This window comes from Adelges cooleyi, unplaced genomic scaffold (genome assembly GCF_023614345.1).
Source record: "Adelges cooleyi isolate 19-005CV unplaced genomic scaffold, UGA_ACOO_1.1 ACOO_flye_CR_arks_rails_tigmint_CR_PRNA_2, whole genome shotgun sequence".
NCBI classification, from domain to species: Eukaryota; Metazoa; Arthropoda; class Insecta; order Hemiptera; family Adelgidae; genus Adelges; species Adelges cooleyi.
The window spans coordinates 12,466,905-12,477,618 of NW_026095860.1; the positions used below are offsets into that span (position 1 = coordinate 12,466,905).

The following is a 10,714-nucleotide window of genomic DNA, read 5'->3' on the forward strand; positions in this document are numbered from 1 at the left end:
ACGGGAGTGACTTCCTGAACAGTCTCATAGAAAAGAGATAAGAGTTTCCACTTTCCTGCACCACTCAAAATGGATGACGAACAGGTTGAACCAATTATTAGCCCTCGGCTCTCAGCTTGTATACATACAGCGAAATCCCTTCCGCAAACGAAGGCTAGGCTGTAGGCACCAACTACAATTGGGGGGAGTTGAATATCAAGTTAGAAGGCAATATGCAAGACTACATAACTTATAGCTTTTGGTAAAAATAGTAATAAAATGATTACAGCAATGCCTTCAACGCAACTGTAAAAATTGACTACTTTCCCAGCCTTTCAAACATTCAACAACTGGTAGATACACCGTACCATTCGAAAATAACAAAATATTTGAATATTAGACCATATAACTATAAAATTTAATGCGAAACATATTGTTTATGAAGGAATCGCAATCTTTCATCTTAAGGGGCCTACACTAGCATTGATTAAGGCGCATTGTATAGGCAATTTTCACTAAAAATAAAATAATACATTTATTATTTGTTTATATATTTATTTAACACCTTAGTCATAAGGTAGATTGCTATAAACAGATGTAAACAATAAAGAAGAAGAACTATATATATGGAGTAGTGTTTTAATTTTTTTGATGTCTATACTAAATATTTTATTTATAAAAAAAATGTATCTATACGAATCAATAATTATGATTATCAAAAAACTAAAAATGCTACCCCACAGATAACGTTCTTCTCTATTCATTGTAAAAGTTTTATACGGTTACTGTAAATACCGCCCTCACATTCTTGTTCCCCGTAAAACCATTTTCCAAAGATGGAAAATCCTATATTAAGGGTGGGTAGTGTCTTCTTAAGTCTTGTAACTATTTCATTTTTATTAAAAATCTACTATGATCATTTTCCGCCGCAATCCTTCAATTGTTATAGACAGTAATAGTAGGTATGCGAATCATTATTTGTTGAATGCGCTAGTGATGCAGATCAATTAAAGTAATTAATGTATGATAACATTAAATAATTATATAAATTGGCACAACATTAAAATTTGTTTTTTTTTTATTAAAAATAAATATAATAAATCATAATAATAATACGGAATATTTATTCCACAAAAATATGTTCAATATTTCAATATTTTTATATCAAAACTTTTTTTTTTGCTCATGTTTGTTTTATACAATTGATTTAAATTTACCCGTTCACAATTGGTGGGGGAAAATGTTACACCTACATTAAATAAAAAGTTTAAAAAAGATAATTTAAATATATATCTATAAATATATATTATGTACACAATAATACAAAAGAAAATATTAAATACTAAAATACTTTTGAATGAAGTGACTAGAAAACTTCTAGAACATACTTTCGTTTCTTCGATGTTTATAAAACTATTTAGTTGTTGTTCAAACATAAAACATAATAATATACGGTCTTAAAAAATAAAATCATTAGTTAATTAATAGATAACAGAAAAATTCTAGAAGTCTTGTGTTGTCTCGTATTTAGGAACACTAAATTGTGTGATTTGTATCATTTATCAGTCTTTCAACATGCAGTGTCAAAATTAACATAAATCACGTTTCAAATTGTTTGTATATTGCAGTTACATACGACATAACCAAATTCCAATCGGGTCGTTCTTGCGATATCATATCATTAATATTCTGTAAAAAAATATACAGTTTTGTAATAAAATGTAATAATAATATATAATTATTAAAACATGAGTAAAATAAATAATGATATTTTAAATTGTTAGTAATCCGTCATTCGACAAGTTTTTAACAATAAAAATGCATTGGCAACAACTTTGTTTTTTTTTTTTTATTTCATCAAGCCTCTAGTTTCAAAGACAATAATTCTGTTTTTAAAAGTAAATCAATACATACTAATGTTGTTGGTATCCCGACTGATTCAGCAGCTTCAAATGCTACAGAGAAGTTGCGCCGTGTTTCTGCAGGACTCAGTTCCGAGTATGGTATTTTATCGGGAACGTAAGTGTGCAGAAGAGCACATAAAGCTAACCCATCGTTCCACGAACTACTGAAATTTGTTATGTCTATATTGGGATAACCGATTGTTCTATTCTGGCACCATTTCAGCAAAGCATTACGTTTCGAACCACCATTTTTCACTAAGGCTTGTAAAGGGTCACGACGTTCAGCTAAAATCAAAGGTAACATTTTTTTAACAAATAAGCGACAAAGAAAAGCAGTAGTAGTATAATAGTTAGGGTCCAGACAGCATTTATATTCTTAAAACTGCACCACTCAAAATTGGTACTCGTAACTAGATGATATTAAAATATAGAAAAACAATGATACTAATCACATTTAAAAACCTATTTTAATAATGCTTAACATAGTTAAAGGATGAACTAACTTTGTTTAAATATTGTGTTGCACAATATTAGTAGTATCAATACACAATGATAAACCAAAATATTATTAAAAAACCCTCTCATTTTGACAAAAGTAATAATACTCACGTATTTCAGTGGTTCCTCCGAGTCGTGCAAATGTATCCATATTTCTTGAAGAAGAAAGTATAGATCCATTAGGCCTATTATAATCTTCGTTTTGGCACTTTTTTATGGGATCTAAAATAACATTGTTTCGACTGTATTAATATTTCTATATCAATTTCCCATGTGACAGATACAAAAGCCAAATTTTATCAAAACTTATTTTTAATTTACAATTATTTTTTTAAGTTTATTAGAATAAATAATATTTTACCGGTTTCTTCACAAGGTGATATAGAATTATTATCTACTGATAAAGAATTGTGTTCTCTGAGGGGCGTATTAAAATCACAATCTCTCGTAGTTTTACATGAAGACTGGTTTTCGTTTTGACCAATTAATCCATTTAAGCTTGAAGTAGAATTACTTCTGGTAAATTCAGCTAAAACAATAAGCGTTCTAATTATAATGTGTGATGAAAATAGAAAAAAAAAATTGAATAACAACTATACCTGTTTTAGCTTGTTTGGTAGCATTTTCAATGCTTTCAATTAACGTTTTTACAGACAGTTGACTGTCTTGACGGGAGAGCTTAGAATGATTGTTACGACGACTAATCTCGTGTCCAATTATTACTGGATTAAGAATGGAATTACCGTTGCAAGACAACGCTCTAGGTTTCTCCATGTCTGCTTAAAATCAAAATAAAACATACATTTTAATTATATTTGAAAGTTTAATAAAATTCTCACGTTTCAGCTTATCAAGTTGATCTTCCAAAGATTTCACTTTTTCTCTAAGACGTTTATTTTCTGATATAATTTGTTCCATATCTTTCTCTACGATTTCTTTATAATCGTTGGCCACTCTCACAGTAGTCAAAAGGTCTTCTTTAAATTGATACCATTCTTTTCTCTAATCAAAAAAATATAAATAACACAATTAATCAGTGTTTTGAAGTTTTACTAATATTACCAATAAAACTTAATCACATTCATGATCAATGCTAAAAAAAAAAAAAAATATTTCCAAAATGTACATATGTGTTTATATTCTTTAAGAAAATTAATGCGTTTATTAAAATTGTTTTTTTAAATAATTATTTAAGTAAATACATTGGTAAGTAAACCAATATATTTCTCAAATGTTATAGCTGGTAAAAAAATTTCGTAGAGAATAAAGAAATATTATAAAGTTATCTTAAATTATTTTTCAGTTATAAATAGTCGCTGGCATACCTATTTGTAAAACTACAAATATTAAGGTATGCCAAATCAAAATAATGACATCATTACGGTTTCTACTCACCTCATATTGCATTTCAACTTTTTCTTCTTCTAGAGCCTTGCGTACATTGGCTAGACACATTTGAGTTTCGGACAATACATCTGCTAACTGCCTTTTTTCATCAACATATTTTTGACACAACATTTGTGTTTCAGCTTCGGCTTCTTTGGCTATTTTTAATTCCGCAGTTAATGCTGCAACTTCTTCGTGCCATTTGTCTCTTTGCCATTGAAGGTCTATAAGAGCAGACTTAGCGTTGTTAGTAGCTACAGTGCATTGTTCATTAGAATTTGCTAATTGTTCTTTGAGCCGATCAATTTCACAAAATGCCCTTTGCACACGCTCTTGTAAGGACGCCAACTGACTTTCCAAGTTATCTTTTTCACGCCTAGCTTGGTTCAACAATTCGTCTAGTTCAGACTTGTCTCCAAGCTTGTCTCTAGCTGCCTCCAATTCTTCAATCTAAGCCATAGAAATTGAAATCAAATTAAATAGCTCATTCTAGCAAAAACATTGCAACTTATAATTATATATAATACAAAAATTAAGAAATAGCTTATTGGCTTTTCCGATTTTTTTTCTTAACCTGTTTTTTGAAAACTCGAGTAGTGTTTTTTTTTCTTGATAGTGTAAACATTGAAAAATTGAGAAACAATAAAAGATAAAATTTCAACTTTTTTATTTTGATGTGTACCTTTGTTAAAAATTAAAAAAAAAGTTTTTATTTTAAATTTAAATTGTATTACAAGATGTATTTAATAATTTATATATTTAAGACTAGTCTGTTTGTAAACAAATTTTATCTATTTTTTTTTTTTAGAATACAACTTAAAAAATATTTTGTTGCAAATTGATTTATGTTTTCTTACATGATTAAAATGTTTGACCATAAATTTGCTATCCATATTTTTAAATAATTACTATAGATAAGTAAATATAAAATGTAAAACTATTTAATACCATATGAAATGTTAGTAAATATACCTTAGCTCTTGCGTTGTCTAACAACATTTGATTTCTATTAATTTCAATATTTTTTGAAGATATTTCTTCTTTTGCCGAAGAAAGTTGTTCGTCAAGTTGTTTAACTTCGGCAGTTTTACTATCGACAGTACATTCCAGAAATCGAACTCTTTCTAACAGCTGATTTGCTTTTTTGGCTTCATTTTCTGATGCTCGTTTTGATTCATTAGCTTCCCCAATCAGTTCCTCTTGTTTAGCTAACCAAGCCTCCCGTTCTGCTTGACCACTCTTTAGTAACTCGACGAGTTTTTCTTCTCTTTCAGTAGATGTAGAAGGAGGGTTGGCACCAGGTACGAGAAATAGTCCTTGTAAGGCATCAACTTTAGTGCGAGCGTCTTCTAACTTTTCTGTTTGTTGACACAGCGACTCTAATAATACACCTTTCTCTTTTCCTAAACGCTCGTTGTCATGCTGAAGGTCATAAAGTTGAGATTGTAAATCAGCTAACTCTTGAAGTGTCGCTTGTAATTCTTCGTTAGTACTAAAATTAATATAGATACAATTATTAGTATTACTTATTACAAATTTAACATTACACTACTAAAAGGAAACCCACTCTTAAATTAAAAATTACCTGTAGTGCGTTTCTTCCATTTGTATAATCCTGTCTTGTAAACATGCCACGGAAACCTCACTAACAGAACTATTTGAATGTTTATCCCAGTCATGAGTATCTAGTAATTCCTGTATGTGGAAGTTTTAATTCAGTTTAATAATAGTTTATGCAAAATGTATTCTCAACTAAAACTGAAGATACTAACCTGGCTAGCAGAATTTGGCGGAGCTATTGAAGCAGGAGCGGAACTAGGATATCTTCTACGGTCATCTACTTTGTTATTGGAAACAGAGCAAGACAATACATTTCGAGCACTTTCAATATGCATAGCTAAATTTTGTTCTGCTTCGTCTCTTTGTTCCTAATAAAAAGATTTTATTCCTATAAATTTTCACATTTAAGTACATATTACATAAATGTATATGATAAAAATAGTACACTGAAATAAGCCTTACAATTATAAAATCCATAAAAATTAATAGCCTATACAATCAAACGTTTATTAAATGACATAACTGATTACATAGACTTTATTTAATGAAATTTGTTTGATGATAAAATAAATGTTATGACGATCGAACCTATTACCCAGCTAACAATTGGCAATTGACATATCTCACTTTTTATCTAAATATTTAGTTTACTAGCAATATAAATGAACAAGCGATCTAAACATACACAAACAATTACGCAGACTACCCAAACAAACAAATTTTGAAAAAAAATAAACAAAGTACATCCGAAGAGGGACATAAGATAGAACAGACTTACGATTGAAATTCTAATAAAAGAGTAAATCAGGTATGACATGTTTTTTTTTATTAGTACTCAGTTAGTATTAATGAATGTTTTCTGTAAATTGATTGAGTTCACCCACCTTCAAGACGTTAACTTCCATACGCAATTTCTCCAACTCCGCCACATACTCGTTGTCACATCGGTCTATCGATCCAACCGAAGAGGAAAAGCCGACTGCTGTAGCACCGCAATTGTCCATGGCTTCCACCTTAGGCTGCAGCTGGTGTTGGAGTTTTTCCGTTGCCTGTGGCTGGTTGTTGTTTGGCGGGAAAACAGCTGATTCCATTGTGGCTGGGGGTTGCTGATAGGATCTCACCCCATCGGACGAAGGACTACCCTGGTTGTGGTTCCGCCGGAAAAGCGATTTGAATTTCATCACGCGTAGATAATGGTAATATGCGGAACTCGATTAAGGATTGTCCGATGCGATGGTAATGGTTCGTTAAGTCGCACTGGGAAACTACAAAAAAAAAAAACTTGAGAATAAAATCGTTCACCGCATTGCCGATATGATCAAACCGCACTGTGCAACGTCAACGGACTAGTTTTTTTTTCATTATGTTATTTGAGCGTCCGGTAAGGTAAAAAAAATGTTTATTAAAAATTATACTTATGTATTATTAACCTATCCTATAAACAAAAATCGTAACGGCGAACAACATGATACGACAGCAAAATTCCGATAGTAACAAAGTCATAGAATTTTGAAAGACAAAAAAAAACACACAAAGATAATAATACTTGCATACCTAACCGGTTAACGCTTAACAGGTGTTTTGGACAAGTATTGTAGGAAACGGTCGTCGAGGAGAGAAAACTGATAACGGTAATATAAAACACTAAACGCGGATGTTGTTAGACTGTTACAAGAACAACGCTGTTATTTAAATTATGCTAAATTTTAGCTTGACACGAATATTATATTAGGCTAACCGTACAAAGCGAGTAAAATATAAAAATACAAGTTCTCAGGTACAACCAAACTAACGTTCGAACATATTACACAAGAGTATACGTTAGACACAAAATATTATAATCACTTACTATTACTCAATACAAATTACGTTGAGTGTTGAGACTGATGACCCATCATCTTGCAAACAGATGCTTACAGCTGTGGTCAGTGGTGTTTTTTAAATAAACATGATATATATTTTTTTTAATAAGTGGGGATGAAATAAGATTTTTTTAAGGTAAAAAATCTATGGCGGATTCCATAATATTTCGTCGGTATATAGTATGGATTTGACCTAAAACGCAAGATAATAAATCCAAGTAAAAAAATAATTGTTTACAAAAATTATATGACCAATTTGTGACAGATTAAGTATGAATCATAAATAAGTTGATTAATGATTTTCACAAAAAAACAACAGACACAAAGACGATCTCGGTTCATTCCAAGTCCCCTCTCTATTTTATTCTAATATTCCTCAGCTACTTTTAATTTTCAAGATTTATGTTTAAACAGCTACCAATTATGTAATATTTTGAGTACTATTCAATAATGATGAGACCTTCTCGTCACGAGAATCACGTATGTTGTATGCATTATGATTTTTAAGCCTCGACGATGACACTATATTATCGTTTATAAATCTCAAATAATTTTTAGATAGTAGTTTTACTTTAGGTACTCATCTTTTTCTATTTATCATTGTCATTCGATTACACATCAATTATTAAGCAATATCTATTCTGACCTCGTTAAAAAAAGATAATTGTACAATTGGATGGTATCATGCTAATATTTATAATACTTATTGTACAAGGAGTACAGTTGATTAGTAGGTAGGTATACCTATTGAAAAATGAACACTCAACATATCATATGTTAGTTTAATTTGTTTTAATATCCTATTTGAGAGCGGGTCAGTTTCATTTATTTATATGTAACAACACAAATCTTAATTTTTTTCTCTTCTCTATTTTTGTCTGTATATTTTAGTTTAAAATAGTGTGACCGACAACCCATAAATTATATAAACAATGTAAACTAGTATATACTAGGTATGTGTAACACGGTCGATCCTTTGATACACGTGCCGCCAAGGTAACGGCTAATTCCACAATCCCACCACAGGCCAACCGATGATACCTACATACACCCTTAGGAGCTTCTGGTTTAGGAAGATGATTTCCGGCAGCCAAATCAACACTTTCATTCCACCACGTTTCTCAGACATATATTTCTATACTGGCCAAAATAATTTTACGTTCAATCAACTGTTTAAATTGTACAAAAAAAAACTAAATAATTAATATTTTAATTCTGAGTGTTTAAAATTAATAAACATTCTCTACTTTTCAACAACAAACACATTTACAACAAGGTCAATTATAAAATTAACCGTTACTCAGCCGGTCAGCCCTTCAACATAAAAGGGTCCGTAACAGAATGTAACAAATTTTGATGGTGGTACCCCCCTTGTGTTCTTATGAACTTGTAATTTAAAAAAAAAAAGGGCAAAAATCCAAAGAAATAATTTAAATAGCGCGCTAAGAAAATTGTTTAAATATATTTTTATAGACGAAAGAAAAAATATGTATTGTTAAAAATGTACAATTTGTTTTTAATACTTTTGAAATGAGAATTAGAATTTAAAGCTGAAAAATTGTAAAAAAAAAATATTTAAATTTTCATTCACAAGTTTAAAAGTATAGTTGGTCAACAGTTGGCTACCCTGTTCAATCATAATAATATGGTAAATATTGTTATCTCTTATCAGTTATTTGTGATAACCCATTGCAAAATATAAAGCCGTCGACATGTGAGTTTGATTCGGTCGTGAAACCAAATTTAAATTTTGTTTTAGTCCAAAGTAGAAAATACCAATGTATCAGTAAAGTAATTTTTGATGATGGATTTCGTTGGTAAAGAAGATTTCAACGATCGGACTAAAGTAAAACGGCATCGAAAACCGATTAATAGAAGGACAAAACGCACGATAACTTTTGATGAAAAATCTAGATGGTAATTTTGTTTTCTTTAAAATATTTTTCACTTTTATATTTTTCTTATACATTTACTGATTAATGTAATATTTTACAAAATGTAATATTATAAATTTCACCAAATTATGTTGGGAGTTCTGGACTTGTAAAAGCATTTCAAAATACATTTTGGCATTTTAGTTTACGTTTTAATGATATACTTATTGCCACAATATATTATAAAAATAATCGTCTTCATGTTGATACATTTAAAATTTACCCATGACTATTTATTACATATTTAATATAACAATGGAAATTGTACTATTTTTAGTGACTTTTTGACTGGATTCCATAAAAGAAAACTAGCAAGACAGAAAAAAGCCAAAGATGACTTTGAAAAAAAACTAAAGGAAGAAAAAAAACGCATTAAAACAGAGGTAAGTAAATTCTACTCTTTTTTTCTATCTCATTGAAGATGATAAATTATTGTGAACTTTTTATCATAGGCAAGGGAAGCATTTAAAAAACTGACTAATGCTCATCCGATTGTCCCAGAACCTTTGGATTATGTTACTGAAGAATACAACTTAGATAATCATACTGTACAAATATGTGAATTATCAACTGATGAAATTGCAAAAAGCAATAATTGGATTGGTTCAAATCAGGTAAATTAAAGTTATTTAGCGATACCATTATGATTGTTGGAATCATCGACCTTTCTATTATTTATTGTACATAACAGTATAGTATTACATTCTGTTCGTCGAGAGATGACATCCTGTCCACTTGTGTTGCCGATGGGAGAAGCTAAATGGTATAAGTGAAATACTAAAGCACTACTTAGTTTTTGTTTATATGTAGAGGTCTTCTCTTGGTCAATAGAGTATTTAAACTATCATTTACTATTTCAACTATTATTAAGGAAAAATTTGTTCGAAAAGAAAGATTTTATTTATGTGTTTTGATTATTTCAGGTTGTGTATGATGACGATTCAGACGATGATGATAAAGAATCTGAAAAAGGAGACAATGAAGACGAAAATGGTGTGCCCGGTATGAATTTTGGTTCAATTAAAGAAATAAAAAAAGCTATTAAAAAACAAGCAGCCGAGACTGTTCAAAACAGCAAAATATTTAAAATGAAAAACAAGATTGAGCGAATTAAAGATAGGAAAAAAGCCAAAAGAAAGAAATTGTTAGAATCTAAACGACAAAAATGGTTGAAGAAAACTGGAAGAAAAAAATAAATTTATAATTTAGACTGTGTATAATACACTTATGACTTATATTAAAAGTTATTATTGTTTATAATTTATCTGTTAAGTACTATAAAATGTGTTAAGGCAGTTTTGCCGTTTAAAATACAAATTTTTTAACAACACACAAACTAATTATTTTACGTAAATAATATTATAAGAAGTATTAGTCCTGATGTTTCTGCTTATAGTTTTACAAATTCTTTATTAATAGTTGAAGAGCTAGTTTGTGATTAATATATTTTGCGGTTATTCCTACTTGAACAGATTGACTGGCCTGCCAAAGTTTCAGAATACTTGCACATGAGACCTGACAAATACGTTACAAGCAACATCAAACCACAGCCCTGTAGATAGAATGTGCAAGTATTCTGAAACGTTAGCAA

At 30.0% G+C, this 10,714-nt stretch overlaps 2 protein-coding genes across 5 annotated transcripts; one reads left to right on the plus strand and one right to left on the minus strand.

The window, feature by feature from the left end:
• Positions 1 to 1,144: 1,144 nt before the first annotated feature.
• LOC126833290 (cytospin-A) lies at positions 1,145 to 7,191 on the minus strand. Of its 4 annotated transcripts, none has more exons than XM_050564538.1 (12): positions 7,177 to 7,191; positions 6,212 to 6,592; positions 5,540 to 5,695; positions 5,353 to 5,462; positions 4,740 to 5,259; positions 3,777 to 4,217; positions 3,221 to 3,383; positions 2,981 to 3,157; positions 2,743 to 2,910; positions 2,493 to 2,603; positions 1,894 to 2,168; positions 1,145 to 1,668 (listed from the first exon to the last, which is right to left on the minus strand). In XM_050564538.1, the coding sequence occupies exons 2-12, from the start codon at positions 6,506 to 6,508 to the stop codon at positions 1,579 to 1,581; spliced, it is 2,508 nt and encodes an 835-aa protein (XP_050420495.1). In that variant the 5' UTR covers positions 6,509 to 6,592; positions 7,177 to 7,191; the 3' UTR covers positions 1,145 to 1,578. The 4 variants fall into 4 exon arrangements, with proteins under 4 accessions (XP_050420495.1, XP_050420494.1, XP_050420493.1 ...); XM_050564537.1 differs by lacking the exon at positions 7,177 to 7,191 and adding an exon at positions 6,882 to 7,124; XM_050564536.1 differs by lacking the exon at positions 7,177 to 7,191 and adding an exon at positions 6,657 to 6,851.
• A 1,689-nt stretch (positions 7,192 to 8,880) lies between these two features.
• LOC126833543 (nucleolar protein 12) lies at positions 8,881 to 10,504 on the plus strand. The gene is made up of 4 exons (XM_050564953.1): positions 8,881 to 9,106; positions 9,401 to 9,506; positions 9,576 to 9,737; positions 10,047 to 10,504. The coding sequence occupies exons 1-4, from the start codon at positions 8,991 to 8,993 to the stop codon at positions 10,317 to 10,319; spliced, it is 657 nt and encodes a 218-aa protein (XP_050420910.1). The 5' UTR covers positions 8,881 to 8,990; the 3' UTR covers positions 10,320 to 10,504.
• The last annotated feature ends 210 nt before the right edge of the window (positions 10,505 to 10,714 follow it).